The sequence below is a fragment of the Amblyomma maculatum genome, chromosome 3, assembly GCF_055883805.1.
Source record: "Amblyomma maculatum isolate TAMU_Amacu chromosome 3, ASM5588380v1, whole genome shotgun sequence".
NCBI classification, from domain to species: Eukaryota; Metazoa; Arthropoda; class Arachnida; order Ixodida; family Ixodidae; genus Amblyomma; species Amblyomma maculatum.
Genome location: NC_139346.1, coordinates 27174196 through 27201108, shown reverse-complemented (window position 1 = coordinate 27201108; position 26913 = coordinate 27174196). Strand labels below are relative to the sequence as shown.

The window sequence follows — 26913 nt, the reverse complement described above, 5'->3', positions numbered from 1 at the left end:
CGGGCACTCTGATTATCCCCGCACAAGGGTGGCATTCGAGGAGCAGCGAAGAAAGCAATTAAGGTATCGAGAGGTCGCGGGAGGCAGGGCGCTAGCCAATAGGAACGTTGCGTGGCGAAGAGGTAGCAGCGAGAGACTGATGCCGCTGACATCGCTAGCGAGTAAAGAGAACGTGACTCTGCGTTTCGGCTTGGGATGCACGCACCCTGATCCACTGATAGCGAGCCGGCGTTTCGGCAACCGGAGAGCACCCTCGCCGCCACGCAGGACGAGGGGAAGGGGGTATAAGCAGCGGCGAACGGGGGAGCTGGCAACGGGCTGGCACGCCCAGCATCGAAGCAGACAGAGAGCGCGCGAGCGCCCCGTGAGACAGGAGAATCATCGCAGGTCCCGGGCACCGTGGTCCTGAGTGCGCAAACACGTGACACATGACTGACGTAGCCTATACGTCACGTTCCCGATGCCCGTCGTCCTTTTATATGTTTTTGCTTTCTTGAGAGAGGTGCGCTGCTCAGTAAAAGGTGCGATGGGGGGGGGGGGGGGGGTCGAATAAGCACCGATTCGGTGCGTTCGCAATATTTTGGTGGTTGGGTGGTGTGGTGATATTCGAGGAGAAACATGAACCCGGAGTTGGGGGTCTACTACTTCGCAGCGTACTGCAGAAATTTTGCGTTTCCTTTCCTCATTGTATGAAAAGGTGCAAGAGTACTGACCGTATATATTGAGTAGCAGCGCATGAGTAATATGCTCGAACGCGCGCCGGCTAACTTGCAGTCTGGTAGTGGCGGAAAAGACATCACTTTCTAGACTGAGAGAATCTGCTAAGGGCGCGTAGCTGTAATCAAGCTGCAAAGTTATACAAGATGTTGCTTATAGCTTATGGAGAGACAATTTTCCGTCCTTATAGTTGTTTCACATAACGGGCGTAACTTAAGGTACAAAAGCTAATGCGCTTCGCACGGAAGCAGTAAGATCTTTAGGGGTACCTCGGCCACCGCTCAGGTACAATCAGCCCATACCTCACTGCTAGGGGGGGGGGGGGGGGGCGGAGGAGAAAGGAAGGAAGTGAGCGAGCATTGAGGGGCTTTAAGCGAACATGCATACTACTCTGTACTTAACCGATGGCAGCTCCAAGCCGTCATTGGTTTGAAACCGCGCTGTCTGCGCTAGCTAGCTGCTAGCCTGCCCGCCCCTCACTGCTAAGAAAACAAAAATAAGAAAGCCTGCATGCTGCTGTGCGCTTTGTTTGTACGACGTCTAGACGCTTGCCCTCCTCCAGACCTCTTGCAATCACCCTTTTTCCATCCAGTAGAATAAATAAAGACAAAATAATAGACGGGACACGCAGGAGTGATGTCTTTTTGACATCACTCTTCTGTTACGTGATTGCGCGCCCAAGACCTGGAAAAATATCCTCCTCCATGAGACCGGCTGTGGGAGAGCAGCGCTATATCGACGCCTAGGCAGTCAGCCGCTTTTTTCGCGTCCGAATGGTTTCATAATTCGGTGCAGCAACGCGCTTTTTTATGCGTATTCGCTGCTCGTTTTCATAAATACGTATAAATTATTGCTTAGAATTTAAAAATACCTCTGAGTATATTTCCAGGGGGCGCTCGGAGCGAAAGACGAAGTGAATCGGCTCCGCACTTGCAGGAGATACCTAGAATTCGGACCGTGGAATTTCGCCTGTACCGGCTCAGTTAAGCTAGCCCCAGTGCCCAACATCGTGACAAATCTGGTGGAGGTAATGTCTGATGTCTCGTACCCCTCCGCTAAGCAGGATCGCTGGTCATATATTCGAGGAAACGTCTCTTCGCCGCACCAGCCGCAGGCAACGAGGCCTACCACCGGAGTTTTCCCCATCGGCCATGACTGGAGCGGCCCCTACTTACGTGACATTTCAGAACCCCCGCGTCCCAAAGACCTTTCACGTGGGCACCTATGAAGACGTCGACGACTGGTTGCAGCACTGCGAAAGGGTAGCTACCTTCAACCTCTGGGATGAGGCCGCCCAGCTTCGCAACGTCTACTTCAGCCTTCAGGATGACGCTCGGACATGGTTCGAGAACCTTAAAGAGCAGCTGTCTTCCTGGACTGAGTTCAAGCGTCATCTTGCGGCTACTGACGGTACCTCAGATCGCCGCGAATGGGCCGAACGCGCTCTCCAATCTCGGGTTCAAATGCCTAACGAAACCGTCGCGGCATATATCGAAGACATGACACGCCTCTTCAAGTGGGCAGACCCTACAATGTCCGAGGACAAAAAGCTGCTCTACCTCATGCTTGGCGTCAAAGAGCAGCTTTTGCTGGCCTGGTGCGCAGCCCACCGAAAACTGTCGCAGAATTCCTTGCGGAAACATCCACGATAGAAAAAGTGCTTCAGCAGCGAGCTTCGGCGCAGAATCGTACCGTCCACGCCACCTCCGTCTCTGCTGAGTTACCATCGCATGGCATGAACGCATCGGCGCTACGGGAGCTCGTACATTCGATTGTGCGCGACGAACTCAGACTGCTGTATGGCGCACCTCAACCAGCTTCTACCTTCATTGCAAGTGTTGTCCGCAACGAAGTGCAGCAAGCGCTCCGGCCTCCGTTTCCAAGCGGTGAACCTCACCCTGCGCCTCCTCTTACGCCACCTGATTGTCACCGCCCCACATACGCCGAGGTGCTACAATACTCTCCACCCCAGTCGCCGACCCTCATTCCTGCTAACGTAGCTGCACCGACAACACCAGCCCCGTGATCCACTACGTAACGGATTCCCGACCGTCTAGACGGAACGCAGACGAGTGGCGTACCCCCGACCGACGGCCTTTATACTTTCACTGCGGCGAACCGGGTCATGTCTATCGGCGCTGTCCCTACCGTCGACTGGGCCTCGAAGGTTTTTCTGCCGATTCTCCGCGGCCTCGCTACGCCGAACGGCCCCGAGCCGTTGAAGATGTCGTCTAATACCAGCGCCGTGGTGTTCCGTCTCGTCTGCGGCAATCTCGATCACCGTCGCCCAGGGCTCGCCCTTCGCCATCTGCTGCGAGGTCCTCATGGGAAGTGCAGGGCCGATCGCCCAGCCCCCGGCGGGAAAACTGAAACCAGCGACCTTCGGGAGTAGGCTCGCTGGACATCGCTGCGCGGGAGATCCCCCATCGACGCGGACACGGAAAGACTACGCCTCGACATTGGAAAAGTCCGCGGTTACCGATTATAATGCTACCTCGACGCCACCACGACGCACCCGCGACAACGACGAATTGCCAGTGGAACCGACGACGCACCAACGCACCCGCAACAACGACGAATTGCCGGTGGAACAGATGACGCGACAACGCGCCTGAAACAACGACGAATTGCAGGTGAAGCATACCGCGTACACCGACGCAGAGCACTCAAACACTCTGAAGCCTGATATTCGCCAGCAGCTTTCGTTGGACATACCGTAATACTGGATGTTCGCCATGTTCGAGCTTTGTTGGATACTGGCGCGATTTATTCTATTTTGAGCAGACAGTTTGCCGCAATTCTCAAGAAGGTTTTGACTCCGTGGGCTGGCACACACGTTCGCACTGCGGGTAATCATCTGGTTACTCCTCTAGGCATGTGCACGGCCAGGGTTCAAATTCAAGAGTCGACATTTGTGGTAAGCTGCCTCCTTCTGAAAAGCTGCTCACGTGACCTAATTCTGGGCGTAGAGTTTTTTCGTGAATATGGCGCAATTATTGACCTCCGGGATTTTAAGGTCTCGTTTTCTACTGAGAAAGCAGTGGCCCTCAGCAGTACACAGCGACCACTCAATGTGCTTCGCGTTTATGCGGACAGTGTCACGCTGCCACCCCGAACCAGCACCTTCGTTAATGTCAAATGCAATGCACTTCACGATGGTGATGCAATAGCCGAAACTAACCTCTCGTTACTGTTGACGCAGGGAGTCTGCGTGGCTCGCAGTTTCATCCATCTTAACTGTGGACAGTCCAAGGTACTTGTTACCAATTTTTCGCACGAGTATCGACACCTTTTTCGGAATACTTCCGTAGCTTTCGCGGAACGCATATCTGAAGTCTCCGAGTGCTTGTCCACAGAAACCGCAGCGAAACTCACTGGAACCAGACCTGAAGTAGGGCTGTGGAATACATGGTAGATGGAACATTGGCTACACTTTTCGACAGACAATCCATTCTTTTATCGCAAAAGGCAAAAACCTTTGGCAAAAAACATTCGTACGGTGAGCAAACGCTCCAACTTTCTTCGGAGGATCATTTCTAGAGGCCACGCAAGGAGGGGCATTCCGGTGACACTTTCGTCTATTGCACGTGTCACCATTATATATAACATGTAAAGGTTTCAATCACAAGAATTTTCTGCTTTGATACAGGACATGTTCATTTTTAGTACATACAAGTTTTCCCATTTTGAACAACTAATAAGTATGAGTGTGCTATTGCTGACAATGTTCTGATGAACTTTAAGTTCAAAAGGATAGGAAACGAATCCAACGGGCCCTCAAGTGTTTGAGTAATTGGTACGAGGTTCAAATATGGCGCATCGTGTTTTCATTTCACGAGAATTCAAAGGACAAGGCACACTCGGAGCCAACGTACCATCCTTTCGTTATCAACATCTGCGAATCGAAGGGTTCAGAAGGATATTCATTTCGATGAAAACATTAGCGGTCTGAATAATTATTCCCAAGAAAAGTTACCAAGGCAAAAAAAAACAGCATAATACCGAAGTATGCTAATAAAGCCATTCATGTACTGGTTTGCTTTTAATTTGTTCATTTGCGGGTTTTGGAATCTGTTTTCTGTACTAAACAGCATTTTCATTAAATTTTGGGGTGACGCTTGGTTTGGTTCATGGGGTGTAACGTCCCAAAGCAACTCAGGCTATAAGAGACGCAACAGTGGAGAGCTCCGAAATGTGCGCTGACGTCACAAAGTGCACAGGCACCTCATAATTAGCTTCTATCGAGAAATGGCTGCCATAGTCGAGATTGAAACCCCGTCTTTGTGTTTAGCACTCTTATAGTCTAACTAGTCACCGCGGCTAGGCTAAACATTTTAATGTCATTTCGCCCTATATAATTTCTAGTTAATGACCAATTGAGCGCGTATCAATGATACCCTCGCTGATGCCAAGAAGACAAAGTTCCTATGAAAAGCGCATCTCGTGGGGAGAGGATTTATACACAGCAGTACGTGTGTCTCGAGTGGGCCATTCGTCCACGATTAATAATGCGCTCGTCTTCATTGAAAGAAAGACATGGCACGCGGCGTCAGACGTGTCAGTATATGAAATTAGAAAACTGGCACGATTGACGCTGCACTTTGGCCTTCGGCGCTGAAAATGAGGGAGCCGTCCGCTCAATACTAGACATTTGGAAATCTATGATCATGACGATGTCTAGGCGTGTAAATAAGTATTCCCAAGGAATGTTGCCAAGGCAAATAGAAAAAACGAAATCATGCATAATACAGAAATATGGCAATTCACCCATTCATGCAGGGGTTTGCTTGTAATTTGTCCATTTGCAGATTTTAGAATCTTTTCTGGGAGATAATAAAAATTTTCATTACATTTTGGGGTGTCGCTTGCTCTTCCTTTCTAATCCTTTATAATCCTATTCCTTTTTTTCTCTTCCGCAGCTACTCGAGCGTGGTGACACCCGCTTATAACAACTCCAAACGAGGCGACAACTGAAATCAGTGCGGTATATATTGTTTGCACGCTATCCGCCGATAATAGTAAAGAATATATTTTAGAGCTCTCAGTGATTGAAGTCGGTGCAATATATAATAAATAGCGCCGTTATTCCTCACTATATTGGCAGATATTTTGAAGCATTAATTCTAGAGCTCTCCGTAATACCCGGTTTACTTTGAGCTCCACAATGTGGTATAGGGGTTTAGCGCTCTCCTTCTGGCAATTACCCTCATACTTAATTGTACTGCGTATATGACACGCACAATTGCACACAAAGGCAAACGGGGAGACCATGAACCTTCCAAACGGCCCAGCGGTATTCATTTTCTGCTTTACAGAATGTCATCGATTATAATTCTTATAAATATGCAGATTCACTCTCCTTCTAGGCTGTAATATTAACTTTTGCGATTCAACCCGCCTCCCAAGTAAACGAATTGCCACAGTGCAATTTGACACTCGCGTACCGGCACTGTTTTGCCGAAAGTCATTGTTTTGCGTGTTTTGACGATTTTCATTTCTGGTAATAAAGAAAAGCACGAACACATACATGGGATTAGCATACACTTACCTTGGCCTTAAACCAGTCTGAAAGCAAACAGGCCTCTGAGGCCGGAAGATCCTTTTTGGTCGCCCACGCAGCCTTGCGGTCAAGCTGCGCTGACGACATCTCCGCTCAGACAACACCTGCGGGACAGTTGCATGTGAGGGGAGAGCACGCTGTTGCGAACGGGTCCAGACGTGACGGCGGCTAATTGGATCTCAGAAGTGATCTGCCGGACCTCTCGGGGCCTCCTTACGGCCCACTGCGTGGGGCACGGGTCCGAGATTGTTTAACACCTCCTCATCTCTTGCGCGACAAATATGGCTCGGAAACAAGGCTTTTTCATTCGAGGCACGCTGAAGGTAAAGGGAAGTTAGGTTCGCCTTCACAAGAAATTAAAAAAAAAGAAACACATGCACCGCACGTATAGAAGTCCCTGGAATCATCCATATGACACGGAATTGCAAACAATTGGAGAAATAAACACTCGAGTTCTCATCCAAACGGAGCGGAAGATGAAGCTGTCTACACGTGTCTCTCCTGGAAGGCAGCCCAATCCATTACGATGATAGGCTAAGTAAAACACCCACCCAACTCCGTGGACGATTTCGAGTTTATTTTATTTCTCTCTCTCTCTGTCTCTCTCTCTCTCTACTGTTGTCTTCTTCTCACTGACGGGTTTGAAGTAAACGTGAGAGACCAAGGAAATAATTTATTAGCTAGAAATCTTTAAAAAGTATTTGCAACATATTACAATGAACAAATATTCTATTTCTAGCCGCTCCACAAAGCTTTGTTCGGGTTACTCGAGCACGAAGTCTCTATCTACCCTCCTTTCTTCCCCCCGACACAAGCTCTAGAGAAATTGACTCATTGGCGAAGTATTCTGGCCACACCCCGAACTCTTTCGCAGCTTCTCGAGCGTGGGGATTTTTAACTTCAAACAAGGTAAAAACTGAAATCAGTGCGATATGTAATAAATAGCACAATTATTCCTCACTCTATCTAAATATAATAGTAAAGGATATATTCTAGAGCTCTCCGCAGTGCTCTTTTTAAAGATTCAAGCTCCACAAAAAATGGTATCTCTTTTATGGCAATTACCTTCATATTCCGTTGCATTGCGTATGAACCGCACAATTGCGCCAGCGGGGAGAACAGAACCTCCCAAACAGGCCAGATTCCAGCGGCCAAACCAAGTGCATCTGACATCTCCGCCGCGCTCCTCGGCCCATGCGGTCGTTGAGTTCACATGCCCGTGTAGCTCTTTGTAGACGCGTTAGAAGAAAGCTGTGAATTTCAGTAGATATAAAATTAAAATCTGTTTCTTAATTTTCCCACAATCCCACGATATACAATAGAACACGCAAAAAGAAGGAAATCGGTGCACCGAAGCTTACATTTTCGCTCCCAGGCTGCGAAATAATTGAGAGATCACGTAAGCTGGATATACAAAAGATTCGGCACGCAAGCATTCAGACGAGTTTAACTGCATGTGCACATTATGAGCACGCAAGAACCCGATCGTTCCCGAGTAGCGTACCTCTTCAATGCCCATTTGATCCAAAAGCCCCACCCCTTGAGCGAGTACTAAGGTGTCAGAACCTAGCAGAAACAATGACAATTGAGGCAACGCGTCAGCGTTAGAATGGCTGTCGCCTTGGCGATAACACTCATATTGTAGTGCTGAAGGTCTAAAGCAACGAGTTTTTTGTCAATTATAAATAGAGCTCGCAAAGTATGTGAGTGGATTGTGGACAGTGACTATGGCTACCAGGGCTCCAAACACTCATGCTGCAAATTCGGTCAGTCCCTAGATCCCTCCGAATGCTTCCCACCTAACCCCTCAAGTAATCGTATTCAACCTCATCTGTGTGAGTGTAAAATCGATACAACCGAAAGGGATCCAAATTTCCGAGCCATCCCGAGATAACTACGTCAAGCAAGCTTTAGCGATGACTGGCGATGTAAAATTGCCCCGCATGACGTGGGGCCAACTGCACAGAAATGTATAAAACTCACTTGAGGCTTTTAAAAGCCTTATAGGGAACCCAACCTCAACTTTGCCTGCGCGACTGCAGCCAGCACGCGCGTGGGAAGAGGGACAAACACCTCTACCCGTGTGTTAAATCTAATTCAGGTCCAGGTGGCTAACAGGCGATAGGTCCACGCCTGATCAGCGACCGACCGGAGGTACGACACAGGAGTCGGGAATGAAAGGAAAAGGATTTTTTTCTAAACAAAAATCAGCCCATTTAAAACTGCTAAATCCTAATCCAGAAAAGCAGGTGGCACAGAATAAACAGAACAGAATAACAGCATCCAAATATACAGATGAAAGAATATACAACACAGAAGAATTTGAGAGGGAACAGTTAAAGAAAGAGTTCCCAAGATGACAGTGTAGCGAGTGCTTAGCTGTTCGGGGTGGTAGGGTCCGATCCGAGGTGAGCGTTGTGCTGTCGTCATCGGCTCGCCTGAGACATTCCTCGCTGGGCCGGACACCTTGCGACGAGCAGGCGCTCCCTGGCTGACGCACCACACACACGCGCGGTTAGCGAGCACACCACCACCACTTTCAGAGTCTCGATCCCGACTGAAGTCTGGCCAGACGCATTGCACTGCACGCCCGTAGCGTCCCCCTCCCCCACCGCCGCCTGCAGACAGCCCGGGCCCCGGACGGACACATCAGCGGCGGCGATGAAACATAAACCCCCAGTCGGCCATTTTTGTGTCCACGGAATGAACAGGGCGAACGTACATATCAAGTGCTGTCGTGCGGTTCTACAAGCAGTGGCACCCGCAGCTATATGTTGTTTATTGAGCTATCGTAGACTGAAATAGACGCGTGCACAGTGTAAACAACGAAAGCTGAGGAGCTGCGCGAAAGACCTCGGCATTTTAAGGTTTCGGGAAGTCATCATCAGCCTGACTATACCCACTGCAAGGCGAAGGCCTCTCCCATATTTCTCCACTTAACCCGGTTCTGTGCTAGCTGCATCCACTTGACCCCTGCGAACTTCTTAACCTCACCCGTCCACCTAACTTTCTGCCGCCCCCTGCTACGCTTTCCTTCCCTTGGAATCCCGTTTGTTACCCTAAGCGACCATCGGTTATCCTCTCTTCGCACTACATGTCCTGCCCATGTCCATTTCTTATGTCTACTAGAATGACGGTAACTTGAGTTATTTCTCTGACCCACTCTGCACGCTTCCTATCTCTTAATGTTACCCCTACCATCTTTCGTTCCATAGCCCTCTGGGTTGTCCTCAACTTAAGTAGAACTCTCTTGGTTAGCGTCCACGTTTCAGCCCCATAGGTGAGTACAGGTAAGACGCAATTGTTATATACTTTCCTCTTTAGCGATACCGGTAAGCTGCTAGACATAATCTGCGAGTGCTTGCCAAATGCGCTCCATCCCAATCTTATTCTTCTTGTTATTTCCTTTTCATGGTCGGGATCTGCGGTTACTACGTGTCCTAAGTAGACATATTCGCCTACTACTTCCAGTACTTCGCTACCTAATGTAAACTGCTGTTCCTTCCCTAGGCTGTTGAACATTACCTTAGTCTTCTGCATATTGATTTTCAAGCCTACCTTTCTACTTTCCCTGTCTAGGTCATCAATCATTATTTGTAGTTCATCTCCCGAGTTGCTTAGCAAGGCAATGTCATCAGCAAATCGCAGATTACTGAGGTATTCTCCATCTACCCTTATCCCTAACTGCTCCCATTCCAAGTCTCTGAATACTTCTTCTAAACAAGCTGTGAATAGTACTGGGGAGATTGTGTCTCTTGCCTAACACCTTTCTTTATGGGAATTTTGTTACTTTCTTTATGCAGAACTATGGTTGCTGTCCAGCCAATATATATATCTTCCAGCACTTTCACGTACGGCTCGTCTACCCCCTGATTTCGCAATGCCGGCATCACCGCCGAGGTTTCAACTGAGTCAAATGCTTTTTCGTAATCAATGAATGCTATGTATAAGGGCTGGTTATATTCCGAGCATTTTTCTATCACCTGATTGATGGTATGGATATGATCGATAGTAGAGTACCGTTTCCGAAACCCTGCTTGATCCTTTGCTTGATCCTTTGCTTGATCCTTTGCTTGATTGCAGTCTAAGGTCGTCCTGATTCTATTAGCGATTACCTTAGTAAATACCTTATACGTAACAGACAGTAAGCTGATTGGTCTGTAATTTTTAAGGTCCTTAGAGTCCCCTTTCTTGTGAATGACGATAATGTTTGCATTCTTCCATGCTTCCGGTACCGTCGATGACACCAGGCACTGCGTATACAGGGTGGCCAGTTTTTCTAGCACGATATCCCCCCCGTCCTTCAGCAAATCTGTAGTTATCTGATCCTCTCCAGTTGATTTCCCCCTTTTCATAGTTTCTAGTGCTTTCTTGACCTCGTCCTTCGTCACTGGTGGAACGTCTGATTGTTTTTCCCTACCGCCAATCTCATTACGGTCCTGACTACTTTGGCTACTGTAGAGATCTGTATAGAACTCCTCGGCTACTTTGACTATCATGTCCATATTAGTGATGACGTTGCCCGCCTTGTCCCTTATCGCATACATCCGGTTTTTGCCTATGCCCAATTTCTTCTTTACTGCTTTAAGGCTTCCCCCGTTCTTTACAGCATGCTCAATTTTCTCCATGTTATACTTCCTTATATCGGCCACCTTGCGCTTATTGATTAGCTTTGATATCTCGGCCAGTTCGATCCGGTCTGTTGGATTGGAAGCTTTCATTCTCTGGCGTTTTTTAATCAAATCTTTCGTCTCCTTAGACAGCTTACCGGTATCCTCTCTAACTGTCCTACCGCCTACTTCTACCGCGCACTCAGTAATGATATCTCTGAAATTATTGTTCCTTGCTTCTAGGGTAATGTCACCATCCTCGGTTAGAGCTGAATACCTATTCTGTAGCAAGATCCTGAACTCTTCTGCCCTCCCCCTCACCGCTAATTCGTTGATGGGTTTCTTTCTTACTAATCTGTTGCGTTCCTTCTTCAGATTTAGGCTAATTCGGGACCTCACCATCCTGCGGTCACTGCATCGCACTTTCCCGATTATCTCTACATCTTGCATAATGGCGGGGGTTGAACACATTATGAAGTCGATTTCATTTTTAGTCTCCCCGTTCGGACTTTTCCATTTCCATTTCCGGTTCTTCCTTTTGCTGAAGAAGGTATTCACGATTCGTAAGTTACTGCGTTCTGCAAACTCAACTAGTAACTGCCCCCTGCTATTCCTAGAACCAATGCCATAGTCACCTGCTGCCTTGTCTCCTGCCTGCTTTTTCCCTACCTTGGCATTGAAGTCGCCCATTAGTACAGTATACTGCGTCTTTACTTTTCGCATTGCCGATTCTACATCTTCGTAGAAGCTTTCAACTGCCTGGTCATCATAACTACATGTAGGTGCATAGGCCTGTACAACCTTCAGTTTATACCGCTTAGTAAGCCTAATTACAATGCCTGCCACCCTCTCATTAATACTATAGAATTCATCGATATTACCCGCTATATACTTATTGACAAGGAAACCTACTCCTAGTTCTCGCCTCTCCAGTAAACCTCGATAACACAGTACATGCCCATCCTTCGGTACAGTATATGCCTCCTTCGGCCTCCTAACCTCACTAAGCCCTATGACATCCCATTTCATACCTTCTAGTTCCTGCAAGAGCACTGCTAAACTAGCTTCACTAGCTAGGGTTCTAGCATTAAATGTTGCCAGGGTCAGTTTCCAATGGCGGCCTGTCCAGCGGAGCCAGGCTTTCTTAGCACCCCCTGCTGCGTCACAGGTCTGACCGCCGCCGTGGTCAGTTGTTCCGCAGCCGCTGGTGACTGAGGGCCGGGGTTTTGTGGAGCTTATCATGAGAGGTTGCGGCCAATTACTGCACCAGGGTGGCCAACTCCTGTTCTGGTGAGGGAGTGCGTTGCCGGAGGTGTTCACCGGCATCAGGTCGCACCCCAAACCTGTTTATGCAATTCCATCGACACGCGGATTTTTTCTTTCCTTTTTTTTTAAATCCGGTGGAGAATTGCGCGGCACCGGGATTTGAACCCCGGTCCTCTTGCATGCGAGGCGGATGTTCTACCGCGGATGTTCTACCGCTACGCCACCGCTGCACCTCCGGGAAGTACACACGAACAACTCTACCCGAACGAGACACTTCCCTGAGATGCGACGCCACATATGGCTGGCACGGCACAACCGCACAATTATCATGGAATATGAGAAATGTATGTCAGCATGGGCTGGACTTAAATCTTCTGGGTGTGCCCTAGCAGCCAGCCCTTGTCACTGTCTGTGCACGACTGTTCTTCACGCACTCGGAAGACACATTCCCGGTAAACGAGCAGCGCAGCAATGTATCGCTTGCAGTCATGCGCATGCATTCAGCGCGCCGCCAACGCCTCCTCGTGTTTTGTTGCAATAAAATCCTTCAAAGAGGACTTGGTAAACTTTGTGTTTGCCGTACTTGCCTCATTCGATCAGAAGAAGTCGGATGTTCGCATCGTCTGTGTCGGCTGCAAATCAAAGCAGACCGCATGCAGATTCGGCGCAGGAACGTAGGCGGGCAGAGTTGTTTTGCAGAAGGTTTTAAGAACTTTATAAACGTATATATCTCTAATAACAAATCAAGTTTAGCTTGGCCAAAACTGCGCTGTATTTCAAGACTTTTGTTGCAAAAAGTTATTTCGAGCCCGCAAGGCAACGAGGTGGCGCTACCGGTGTCATCGCTGTTGTCGCTATGGCGTGTGGCAGCGGTTTCTTTTGCTTCCTTACCGCCACAGACGATGCAAACATCCGACTTGTTCTGATCGATTGAGGCAAGCCACCAAACAAGTTTTGCATAAAAGATATTGAATACTAAACGCCATTTCTCTGCAGAATATCGGCAACAAAAACTCGGCGGTTTAGTTGGTATAAACGTTGGACGGCACGCACGTAATTGCACAAAGAGCGAGTTCGTCTGCTTCAACCGCGGCTCTTAACCCAGCAGCTTGTAACGTAGTTGCGTTCTTCGAGTGGTCAGTAGGCTTGCGATTGGTTTCTTGTGATGAAGCTCGTCTGTAGGACAAGGAATTCATAAATGTCGCACATATTTATGCGTGGGCACAGGCCGACGCTTACCGTGCAGTTGCGCATATCGACTGCACACGGGAAATGGTACCAAAGTTTTGTTTCGTACAGCTAGGTCTCTGTCTGCATCGCGCACACTTTGCCGATATATCGAACTGTCACTCGTGATACCGACTGAGTTTTCATAACAGTGCTGGCATGAGACAGAGTGACAGAGCAAACGAACGCGCACGAACAGCTAACCTAACCGCCGCCCCGTACTAGTACTAGTCAAAACAGGACGCAAAGATGGCGTCGGCTGCATACTGACGTCAGCTGTGACGTCATGTGAATACCCCCTATAGTCTTCCAGTGCGTCTCTTGTGTGACACCAGTGCCTTCCAGTGAGAAACGAGTAAGATTTTCGCGCTTGTTTCACACTGGGTCTGCTGGGAACGGTGGAGGTCTGTGATATTCAGTGGAGCAGTGCCGGAAAGACACTGGTCGCACTGGTACGATGGGAGAAAAACGCTGGGATTAGCTTTTTAACGCTGGGTGTGTCGCTGGCATCCGCGATCCACTGGGAGAAGAGCTGTATGTGCGCTCGGGCCGCACTGGGCCCAGTATCGCTTTGGGAATAGTCGAACGTCCGGAAACTGGGGGGCGAGAATAATGCGCATATGAAAAATATGGTTCAAGTAAGCGCTTTTTGCTATGAAGTCGTTGCGTGCCTGTAAGAAAACAAAGACAGTATCTTATTTCTAGAGTTTCCATGTTTCAATAGGTTGTTTCGACCGTGCATCTGATATCTGGTGGCACAGACGATTAACGTACAGCTATAAAAAACTTCTCAGCTTATCTTGGGGACACTCTAACTCAATGATTACTACCAAATGTTCAATGTGGGCTCAGTCGCAGGCTCCAAACATGGCCTACGCATTACTGAGCGTAGCCTGCACCACGGCCCAGTATAAACTGGAGAACGAAAATATAAAACAAGAAGAAGAGTAGTTTACCGAGCAATGGGCCCATGAGAGAAGAAAAAGCAACATGAAATGCTTGTATTGCATAATAATTCGCCTGCTTATTTATTTATTTGTTTATTTGTGCCTCACAGGCCTCGAAAAGCATTGGGTGAGGGGGGGGGGGGGCATATAAATAATTTGAATATACAGAAATATTAATCCAGTACAACGATACATCGGACGCGGTACACACCAAATACATGAAAGGAGCACAGTGTAGATTCAAAATAGGGTAAGAATAAAACCGTACACGATCACAGAAAATGCAAAGAATGGAATGCGTACCTGAAAAAAAGAAGAAAAAAAGAAACACGGATATAACTAAAACAGTGGTACATCCGAAAACAACGATGGAAACAACTGAAACTGATGCAATATTTCCAACAATACTATAGTGATAAATGCATACGCAAGTGCTTTTAATATTCACCAGGAAAAATATAGATAGAAACTATGTTGTCAGAAAGATATTCCAGAGACTAATTGCTGTAGGTAAAGCAGATGAATTAAATGGCAGAGTTTGGCCATATATGCGGTTGAAGCTAAAATGATTACGTAAGCGCTGTGAAGAGCAGGAAGGTGATTCTAGAGGCAAAAACGAAGGGCGGTTGTAAACATATTGGTGAAATAAACACAGAAGGGAAACTGAACGACGGATTTCGAGTAGCTGAATATCCGTAAGGTTTTTAAGCTGGAGATACTGGCGAGGGGACTATAAACAGGGCAGATGTACCGAGCAGTCTGTTTAGAATGGATTAAAGAATTTCCATGAGGCATGTTTGATGGGGAGACCATACAAACGAGACAAATTCCAGCTCTGGGCGAAATTGTGTTAAATAGGCGAGTCTGCGAGTGGATTTAAGAAGTGCTTTAGACTGGGCTAGTTGGAACATCTCATAAATGCTGCGCTGCTTAGTTGTACACGGAAAAAGGAACTGGACAAACGCCGAGGTTAAGCGCAATGGAGCTGGGCGAGTTTCGCAGCTTTCGGCGTATGAAACCTAAAGTCCTTCATGCTTTGCTGCCGACTGCTGAAAAATAAGAAGACTGTGAAAGATTTGATGTGAACTGAATTCCAAGGTATTTATACGAGATAACGTTGGACAGGAAAGTGATATTCATAGAGTAGTTTAAGTTAGGAATGACATGCTTACGGCTAAAGGTCATAGATTTACATTTAGTGGTGTTTAGAATCATGTGGCAGCTTTTTTACCCCAACCAACAATAGTATGAAGATCTTGAAGTATTAGGTGGTTAGTCTCTAAAGTGATCTCACGGTACACAACACAGCCATCTGCGAAAAGATGTAGATGAGATGAAATGTTTTTGGGAAGGTCATTGATGTAAATGAGAAAAAGTAAGGGTTCAAGTACACTTCCCTGTGGTACGCCTGAGGTTACGTCCCATTGTGGTGAGTAAGAGCCGTTGACAACTGTGAATTGTTGATAAAATGAGAGAACGTTACGAACCCTAAGTAATGTTAGACGATCAAGAAAATTAGGACAGATAATTTAGAAATAAGCCGGCAGTGAGCAACTCTGTCAAACACTTTTGAGAAATCTAAAAAAATACAATCTGTTTGATGGTTTTCTTCCACGTTCCATGTCAAGTCATTGCGCTCCTTCTTGCTCTGCGTATAAACCAGCCGAGCCCTCAATCATGTTTACATACAAATAAGATTTAGTTACCAGCAAATTAGTGTCGTCGCTGTTGCGCTTGCTGGTGTTGAAGCTTGGTCGCCCCTTTTTTCCTTGAACGTTTGTGCTACAGCTCCGCGTTCAGCGAAAATTACGCCCATGGTAGCAGAGCACCACCGAAGAGCCGGATCTGGTATATTTGCCAGCGATGCCAAACTCGGCATGTTAAAAGGATTCCAGTGCATAAAGTACTGCACATAGGCATCCAGAATATTAGTTGCAAGTCGCGAGAACAGGCAGTAAGCTCGAATGTACAAGAAGTTGCAATTTTGAGAGCGGCAGCAATGGCCTGTACACCTCGAAACATGAAGCCCCACCATTTTAAAATGCGGTAATCACACAAGATGCAAAAATGCTTCAAAGGTTCCCAGTTGTCGGCGTGGCCGATTCGCTAGCGTAGACAGCTACGAGGTAAAAGGTAGCGGTGCGAAGCACGCTAGGGGTGCCGTTTTTTTATGTACTTGAGGTACTTAGTTACTTTTCAGCTGTTACGTTTTATCCGAAGCCATTTTTTTTCTCCGCGCGACCACTGCCATCAGTGCGAGCGGAGCGTGCCAGTATGCCGCATCCTAGTACGCCCAGTCCCCAGAGTCATACTGGGCCCATAATCAGGTAAGGCGCTGAGGCGCTGGGAACCAGTGGCGCTGGCTTTTGCAACAGCGGTGTCAGGTCATTTGTTTACAGGTCTCCCTCCTCACCACCGCCAGTAAGACCTTGTCAATGTTAGGCACAGCTGGCGGTATATCACAGCGGACGCTTTGGAAGCAAGCAGAGCGTCCTTTATGGACCGCTTCGCCAGAGCAGTCCTCCTCATCAAGGCTCCGGCGTTTACACAGGCCAGCTTGCGGCCAACTTGTTCGACTTGTGGTGGTAGAGAGGACACTGTGCACATATTTTCGCAGTGTCTTCTTGCTGAAGCGCTTCTCCGTCGTGTAGCTAACCTCTTTCGGCTTCTGGGTATACCGTACCAGACTGTGCAATACCTTAATTCGTTGCCAGGCGTAGCCGTTAACCAGTTAGTCCTCCTGCTCGTGGCGTGTGCGTACCATGTATGGCCGGCACGCTGCACGGCCGCATACAACAGCCCCCGCAGGGGGCACCTGTTAAAGCAGGTGTTTGCGTGTACTGTGCGACACCACGGACCCCAGCACCCACGCTTAGCCGTGCGTGGCATTGCCGTGTCTGGGGAAAAGGGGATCCTGGTGGTTGAGCCGATGCCGAGTGTTTGGACCCTTAAGGCCCCTCGGCGGAGGCAACACACCACTTTGGCCCACGCTTCCCACAGACGGCACCTCCGGGCTGACCCACCCGGGGGAAATCGGCAGTCGCCTTTTCCTGTCCTCCCCCTTATCTTTCACTTTCCTATCTCTTTTCTTGGCACTGTCCTGTCTCCTCCTCCTTTCTTGCTTTTTCCTTTTTCCTGGCGGCAAGGGTTAACCTTGTGTGGAGTAGCTACCCTGAGTTACCCATATTCGGTTATAGTAGAGGTGTACAGCTGGCGTCGGCAGGGCTTGTTGCAAGTTTCCTGTCTCGCCCCCTTGTTGGGCTCCGTGGTGGGTGGCTGGCACAACTACCGAAAAAGCAAACCCTTTCATGGACTCTCTATCTTCAACACATGATCGCCCTCCAAACAAAAGAGGGCGGACCGATGTAACAGGCCAGTTCGTGCAAAAACAAAAAGAAACCTTTCCGAAATACCACATTGTTCATAGTGAACAGTCAGAAATCCCAGCTAGAAAAATCTCTCCATTTACGGTGTCAAAATGTCTCACAGGAAGCCTAGGCCCCGGTTACAAGGTAACCAAACTAACAAATGGTGACCTCTTGCTTGAAGTCAGGACCAAACATCAGTTCTCTAATCTGAAAAATATTGTGGCACTTGGGGACATACCCATCTCCATCACACCCCACCGATCTCTCAATACTGTCCGAGGTGTTATATCAGAAAGTGACTTTTTGTCCCTGACTGAGGAAGAAATGGCAGAAGGACTTGCTGACCAAAATGTCATAGGTGTCTACAGAATCAAGATCCGAAAGGATGACAAGGAAATCCCCACCAAACATCTTGTTTTGACTTTCAACAGCAGCACGCTCCCAGAATCAATTGAAGTGGGATACATAAAAGTAAATGTCAGGCCATATATACCAAATCCAAGAAGATGTTTCAAATGTCAGAGGTATGGTCATGGATCACAGAGCTGCCGCGGCCGTACCACATGTGCCAAATGTGCATCAAGCGAACATAATGCAGACAACTGTGCTGCAGCACCGCACTGTGCAAACTGTGACGGGGAGCACCCCGCTTACTCAAGAGCTTGTCCAACTTGGAAAGATGAAAAGCAAATCATTACCATCAAAACAACTGAGAATATAACTTACAAAGAAGCACGAACCAAATACTACCAGACAAAACGCACAGCATTCCAGTTCACGGCAAAGCCAAATCTCGCCGAAGTGGTGCGACGGGGCGAGGCACCACACCGGCCTTCAACACCTGCCCAGGCCACACAAAGTGAGCTTGAGGTAGGGCCTTCTGCGCCCCTGGTGGAAGTGGTTAGTACCACTCCACCCCAAAAACAGGCCACCCGTTCCTCAGGGGCGGTGGCCCACAAGACCTCTGCCCTTGAGGCGGGGTCTAAAAACAATGAACACGCGCCTCCGGCACAACTGTCCGCCTCCTCTGAAGAGGTGATGGACACATCCAGCCAAGATGGCCATGTGCCTTCGTCGTCACACAGACGGCGAAGCTCCTTGGAACGATCCAAGAAAGACAGGGCCCGCATCACGGGCCCTGAAAAATAACTCTACTTCTAAACTCACAAAAGAATAAGATGGTGTTCCTAGTGCAATGGAACTGCAGGGGACTTTTAACCAACATAAACGACATAAAAGATATCCTAACCACACTCTCACCTGTTGCGCTTTGCTTGCAAGAAACAAATCTAGGTCCCAAGCACACAAAAATACTAAAGAAATATCAAGTCTTCCGCCGAGACCGACAACAAGCCAGCAGACTTTCCGGTGGAGTGGCCATTATAGTGCAAAATGGTATTGCAGCCCGAGAACACCAATTAAACACCAGATTAGAAGCTGTGGCAGCCACATTACTTACATATAAAACCATTACTGTGTGTTGCGTGTATATTCAACCTCACCTAAAAATAACTCTCCATGATTTAGAACATCTTTTTAGCCAGCTTCCAGAGCCATACGTGGTAGTAGGCGATTTTAATGGGCACTCACCCCTGTGGGGTAGTGAGAAAACTGACGCGCGAGGCCAAGTTATAGAGAACCTTATTCTTTGCAGTAACACATGTTTGTTAAACTCCGGAAAACCTACTTTCTGTTCTCCAAACACAGGAAAGATGAGCGTTTTAGATTTGTCCTTTTGCTCGCCCTCTATTTTTAACGATTTTAAATGGAATGTTTTAAATAATCCATATGGGAGTGATCACCTACCTGCACTAATCAGTTTATCATCTTCATCTTCAACATCTGTCATACCAACCAAACCACGACGTTGGAAACTCCATTTAGCAGACTGGGATTTTTTTAGAACAGAAGCAGACTTGGAAACAATTTTTTCAGAGGAGCATAGCGTAGATAAAATGAATAAACTCATCACAGATTGCATTATAAATGCCGCGCGCCTTGCCATTCCACAAACCTCAGCAATGGTACAACAAAACAGCAAAATCTGGTGGACACGGGAATGTAGGGAGGCAAAAAAACAACAAAATAAAGCCTGGGGTAAGTTTCGAAGATACCCAACATATGAAAATTTGACAGCTTATAAAAAAGTTAAAGCTAAAGCTCGTTATATTCGTCGCAACGCCGAAAAACAATCATGGCAGAAATTCGTGACATCTATAAACAGCTCAACACCATCTAAAAGAATGTGGGAACAAGTCCACAAACTAAATGGCAGCTTCTCCTCATATACAATTCCGATTCTCACAGCACCTGGTATGCAAACGAGCATCGAAGAGCAGGCAAATATATTAGGGGAACATTTTCATAAGGTTTCAAATTCTACACACTACACAGAAACATTCCTAAAATATAAGAGCACAGCTGAAAAACAAAAGCTTCCAACAAGTGGCAGCACGACCAAACCATACAATAGTTTAATTACACTGCAAGAATTAAAGAAAGTCCTAGCTAGAGGTAAACAAACTGCACCAGGTCCTGATCAAATTCATTACGAGATGCTTGCTCATCTATCCGAAGCCTCTGTAGAGGCACTTCTGAAATTTTTTAACAAAGTTTGGGTTCTAGGGAAATTGCCGGAAGCTTGGAAAAGGGCCATTATTGTACCATTCTTAAAACCAGGAAAACTGCCAACTTCTCCTAACAGTTATAGACCTATTGCTCTCACCAGTTGTCTAGCGAAATCTTTTGAAACTATTTTAAATACTAGATTAACCTTTGTTTTAGAATCTCATGAACTTATTGATATTCATCAGTGCGGTTTTAAGAAAGGGTGCTCAACAACTGACCACATAGTACGCCTTGAAAACACTGTCCGAGAGGCTTTTATACATAAACAGCATTGCCTCGCAGTTTTCTTCGATCTAGAGAAAGCCTATGATACAACGTGGAGGTACGGGATCCTGCGGGATTTAGCAGATCTAGGCATCCAAGGCCGAATGCTAAATGTTTTAAATAACTTTCTCTCACACCGTTTTTTCCAAGTCCGTCTCGGCGCCACCCTGTCTAGAAGCTTTGTTCAGGAAAACGGGGTGCCACAAGGGTGCATTCTAAGCACAACCCTGTTCGTTGTAAAAATGAATTCCATTTGCAGAGAAATCCCAAATTCTGTTATGTTTTCGCTCTATGTAGATGACCTTCAGATAGCCTGCACATCCTCAAACATACAAACATGTGAGAGGCAAATACAAATAACAATTAATAAACTAGCGAAATGGGCCGACAAAAATGGATTTCAGTTTTCTCCTCAGAAGACGGTGGCAGTTATGTTTTCGCTCAAGCGAGGCATTCAGAACAGCCCTGTCCTCCACTTAAATAAAAAAGAATTACCGGTGAAAACTGAACACAAATTTCTAGGCATTACGTTCGACAAAAAACTTACGTTTCTACCACACATAAATATACTGAAAAAGAAAGCTTCCAAATCTCTTAACATACTGAAAGTTCTTTCGCGGAAACGTTGGGGATCCGACAGGGCATGTCTTCTACATATATACCGCTCTGTTATACGCTCACGCTTAGACTATGGGAGCATAGTATATGGTTCAGCTAGACCTTCATACCTTAAAAAATTAGACCCGGTACATAACTTAGGCCTTCGCCTTGCGTGCGGAGCGTACAGAACATCCCCAATAAATAGTCTTTATGTGGAAACGAACGAGCCTTCACTGAAAGACAGACGAAATGCACTCACATGCGCTTACGTTCTCAAAATAAGGACACGAAAAAAACACATCTGTTACCCGGTTGTCACAACTTGCCCCTCCCGAACAATATTCACAAATAAGCCTCAGACAACAAGACCATTGATTATGCGATTTGAAGACATTTGCCGTGAGCTCCATATTCTGGACACCTTGCCTGATGTCGCTCAAGAAAATAGGCCCCTGGCCCCATGGTACAACTTTCCAACAGTCTGTGACCTCACTCTTACACAGTTCAAAAAGAGCGAAACTCCTACAGAACATATATTACAAGAATATCACGCACTAAAAGAGAAATATAGCAAATGCACAGAGTTTTACACGGATGGATCAAAAACTGCCTCCTATGTGGGCTGCGCTGTAGTGGATCGGAACTCCGAAAAAATTATTCGACTTCCTCAATGTGCATCAATATTTGCAGCCGAGTGTTATGCTGTCCTGGTAGCTGTAGCAAAAATTGTGTACGAGGGCATCGAGAACAGTGTTATTTATACAGATTCACTGAGTGTGCTCACAGCTCTAAACTCCAGAAATGCAGTCATGCCATTACTCGGTAACATAATACACGATGTAATAAAGATCTCAACCCAAGGACATAACATAATATTCTGTTGGGTTCCAAGCCACATGGGCATTGAAGGAAATGAGAGAGCAGACGTGTGTGCTGCTCAAGCAGGCAGGAAAGAAATAGAGAAAGTAAACATACCTTATAAGGATTGCATAAAGTTAATTAAACGAAAACAAAAGGATATATGGCAGTCTATATGGAATAACCAAGAAAGTAATAAATTGCACCTCGTAAAGCCCAAAATAGAAGAATGGGAAACAAGCACTCATCAAGAACGCTTCATGGAGGTTACAGTATGCCGTCTGCGTATCGGGCACACACATCTCACACATAACTTTTTACTAATGAAACAAGATAAGCCTACGTGTGGAGAATGCGGAGAAGTGCTCACCGTCAACCACATCCTGATTACATGCCCAAAACTAGAGACACTACGGAGAAAGCATTTCACTATTTTTTATGATCGTGCCATCCCTTTCCATCCCAAATTACTTTTAGGAGAAAGAGCAATAATAAACTTAACATGTGTTCTTAGTTTTTTAAAAGAAGCAGACGTTCTGAATAAACTGTAAACTTTAACGAACCTTTTTCCCCTTTTTAAATAAGCACAGATTTTAACCTTGCTCTTGGCGCATGATAGCCTGAGTTGCTTATGCGCCAAAAAACCCCAATACAATACAATACAATGCATACAACAGCAGAGTTCCGGGCCTCCATGAAGTAACTGCAAAGGTACGGAAAGAGGTCTGGTTCTGCCTGCAGCGGCAACGTCGCATTCTTGGCGAGCGGAGGTTCTCGAAGATTTGGTGCGGGCCGTCTGTGATTTTCTCGGTTAAGGGTGGAACACACGCTGTGTCGCTATGATCCTACTACAGGAAATGGTCGTCCTTACTGGCACTCGCTGCGTTGTCATGAAGGTCCGCCTCATTGGCTCAATGCCACGATGGCGCTGCAGGCCGTCTTTGCCTAAGATGCCACTGACGTTTGTGGGGGCAACGCGGCGGCCCCCTTGTCCGGGTAGAGCCCTCACCTCGAACTAAAAAGCTCTCCCAGACCCCACTTGGCCATGGGGGGGGGGGGGGGGGACCTGCCGAAGGTGTTGAATAGATGATGATGGGCTGATGAGTTATGTGTGACTCTGGGGCACGACACTTCCTGGTGTCAATCCCACTCCCCATCTGACAACGGAAATGAGGTATCCCTATTGCAAAATGCAAAAACCAGTGCCACTGGGTCTCAGCGCCCCAGCGCCATACCTGATTATGGTCCCTAGTATGACGCTGGAAACTCGGGGCACTGGGACGCGGCATACTTGGACGCTCCGCACTGGCGGCACTGTTCGCCCGGAGAAAAAAATGCGTTGGATAAAAATTAAAAAGTAAAAAGTAACGAGACAAGTTAGGTACATAAAAAAACCTAAACAAAATAAAAAAATAACAAAAATGAGTGCACCAAGCTCGCTTTGAACTCAGTCCCTAGGCACATATCAATCACTACCTCACGACGCTAACCACTTGACCACGCCTACTTTTTTTTTTTTCTTTATTATTGACCACGCCTACTTGACCACGCCGAGGGCTGGAATTCTTTGAAACATTTCTGCGTTTTATGCCATGACCCGCATTTATAAGGTTGGGACTTCATGTTTCGCAGTTTATAGGCCCCATTGCTACTGCTCTAAATATTACAACTTCTTGATCATTGGAGCTTGCTGTCTGCTCTCACGACTTGCAACTAATGTTCTGGATGCCTATGCGCGCTATTTTGAGCACTGGAATCATTTTAACATGTGGAGTTTGACATCGCTGGCAAATTTACCAACGCCGACTCTTCGGTGGTGCTCTGCTACCGTGGGCGTAATTTTCGTAAACACGGAGCTTTAGTACAAAACCTTCAAGGAAAAAAGTGCGACCAAGCTTCTATACCGGCAAGCGCAGCAGCGATGACCCTATATTTCGTGTAACTAAACCTTATTTGTAGGTAAACATTTCGGGAAGCATTGCGATGACCGAGGGCTCGGCTGCTTCATACGCAGAGTAAGAAGGAGCACAAAAGATTTAGAAACACGCCCAATATTATGCATTACAAGCGCTGTATATTGTTGTTTTTTCTCTCATGAGCCCATCGCTCGGTAAGCTACTCTCTTCCTCGTTTTATTTTTTCTTTGTGCTGTTTATACTGGGCCGTGGTGTAGGCTACGCTCGCCTGCGATTGAGCCCGCATTGAACATTTATGGCAGTAATCATTGTGTTAGAGTGCCCTTAAGATCAGGTCTGAAGTTGGTTATGCATGGTAGCCCACATTATTCAATTCCAGCTTTAGTTGTGCGTTAATCGTCAGTGTGTCATGAGATAGAGGCGCGGCGGTCGTAGTCTCTCTCGAAACGACCTATCGCAACATGGAAACTCTAGAAAAAATATACTGCCTTTGTTTTTTTACAAATGCGCAACGACTTCGCAGCAAAAAGCGCTTGCTTGAACCATATTTTTCATTTGCGTCCCGATGGTCAATTGCGAGCACTCTGTTGCCCTGTTGGCCCCTGAGGGATGCTACTCCGGCTGGCGCCGCAGGCCGCACCGGCTATACTGGGGCACTAGGACCAGTGCGGTGCCAGAGCACATACAGTGCTTCTCCCAGTGCATTGCGGATGCCAGCGACACACCCAGCGTCAAAAGGCTAATTCCAGCGTTTTTCTCCCATCGCACCAGTGCAGCCAGTGTCTTCCCGTTACTGCTCCAGTGAATATCGCAGACCTCCAGCGTGCCCAGCAGATCCAGTGCAAAACCAGGGCGAAAATCTTACTTGTTTCGCACTGGAGACGCTGGTTTTTGCAATAGGGATGTCCTGCACGAACGACCGAAGCTGAGTGGGGAGATTGCTAGGTGGTGATTTAGAATGTTGAGAGGTTTTCGGTGAGCTCATTATTGTTAAAAAGAGTGGACAATCACTACACCGCCAACCTCTGCGAATACCTAAGCGCGACTGGACTTCACTCCTTCTTTTAACTTTCTATCTCCTGCATCCCATTCCTCCTTTCTCAACTTATGCCTTGTGGCAAACGTTTTGGAAAAAAAAAACACGTCCGTCAATGCTGAAATCTACATACATAATTATCGAGCCTTGGAGCAGCTTGGTATCTATTTCGTTGATCCTTTCACGAAGGGATGATGCCGCATAAGATGTTAAGATGTCCTTGGTCGATGAAGATCAGTAGGTTTGTTTTCATAAAGAACGAATTGGCAATGGCGACGACAGTACGATGTGCGATGTAGCATAGGCCCGGGACCCTATTTTCGACAGACATGGCCGCTGTTTGGCGCCATGTTGTTTCTCTGATTGGTTGTCAAAAAAGTCACGTGTTTCAAATTTGGGATGCGAAATTGCGGTCTGTCGAAATGGCTTATTGCGGTGACGTAAAAATGACGTCAGCGTGAAAACGGATATTTAGCAGCGCTATTCATGATGCCTGGTGGGGTATATAAGCAATTGTGGGGCGAAAATGAAAATATAGATGGTAGAGAGGAAAGCACTTACGCTTGTATTAAGAATGGGGTGAAATGAACTGCCCACTGTCGAGAGCGGCCTCCTCAGATCTGATTGGCTGACGTTGCGCGGCGGGAAATACGTCATGCACAAACACAATATGATGATGTCAAAATGACGTTTCATTGCGCAGAGGATGTGCTGCCAATGCTGTAAATGACCAAAGTTGGACGGCACATTTCGGACCACTTGAGGCGACAGTGTAAAAAGCTTGTAGAATTCGACGTGAAATATAGGCGGATGTTAACTCACCGCAGTTTGGTAGAGAGTTTGGTGGGTGATTAAGTAAGCTGAGACATCTTGTTGGACTTACAGAAAGCGCTGAAACGATGCATAAGGGTAGTTTTCAGCAGCGCAACCTTTTAGAGGATTAATAATGAAGACGCATATTTATCGCCGCACGAGGGTCCTAACTGCCCTGTCATTGCAAACGATTTCCCCTCATAGAAAAACCATCGATCCGCGCCGTTGTTGCCAAGCGCAGACATGGCGGCCTGTCGACTCCAGCGGTTAATCAGCGCAATACGAGGCATTTCAGCGAGTACCGTGATGCTTTCTTATTATCTGTCTGAACGGTTTGTGAGTTTAACCTGAGGGGGCTTATGGTGCAGTGGCTGTGCAAGAACTTCGCGCAACAAGCAGCGAAGAATCAAAGGAGGAGGAGGAAGATGAGGAGGAAAGGCAGGGAGGTTAACCAGTAAAAGCAACCGGTTTGCTACCCTGCACTAGGGGAAGGGGATGAATGGATATAAAAGTTGTGATAGAGGGATAGTTGAAGTTAATACAGTCACATAACAGACACGCCACATCACATCATGTTACAGTCATGTCATAGCAAACTCAGTCTTTCGATTTGGCCTGTGCTCCTCATAAAGCGGAGCAGTGCCTGGGAGGCCTTCACCGCAGACGATCGCCGTGGCCAGCGACCCAAAATCTTAGTTTCACTCAATGGGCGTCCATCTAGATGCTCCAGCGAACGGCACAGACACTGCCTTTCCTCACCGTATATCGGGCACTCACAAAGAATATGGCCTATAGAGAGGTATCAAAGAGTGCCTAAAACGTCGACCATGTACACGTTGCCTTTTTTGTCCAGCACTAGGCACTGACTGCAATGTTAATTAATTGAAGAACCTTCCCACTATGGGAAAAAGCAAGCAAAATAGTGACCGCTTCTATTTTAATAAAGAAAAGTATATACCATGTACTTGGCACATGTTTGCTTGCCACATATGTGTTCTATTTCATGTAAAGTCTTGTTTTGATACGCATGCAGGCTAACCATGTGCTTACCAAGACACTTTGTTGGGCGAGTTGGTAAATATTCTTTTACGTTGTCCTAGGTC

At 47.0% G+C, this 26913-nt stretch overlaps 1 protein-coding gene across 1 annotated transcript; it reads left to right on the top strand.

Moving 5' to 3' along the window:
- Nucleotides 1-17134: 17134 nt before the first annotated feature.
- LOC146194396 (uncharacterized) lies at nt 17135-22699 on the top strand. Its single transcript, XM_084596545.1, has one exon. It carries the CDS (start codon nt 17636-17638, stop codon nt 18842-18844), a length of 1209 nt encoding a protein of 402 aa, XP_084452671.1. The 5' UTR covers nt 17135-17635; the 3' UTR covers nt 18845-22699.
- The last annotated feature ends 4214 nt before the right edge of the window (nt 22700-26913 follow it).

Coding starts and splice junctions, on each gene's coding strand:
- LOC146194396 (XM_084596545.1), top strand. CDS start 17,636: ATGGACTCTCTATCTTCAACACATGATCGCCCTCCAAACAAAAGAGGG.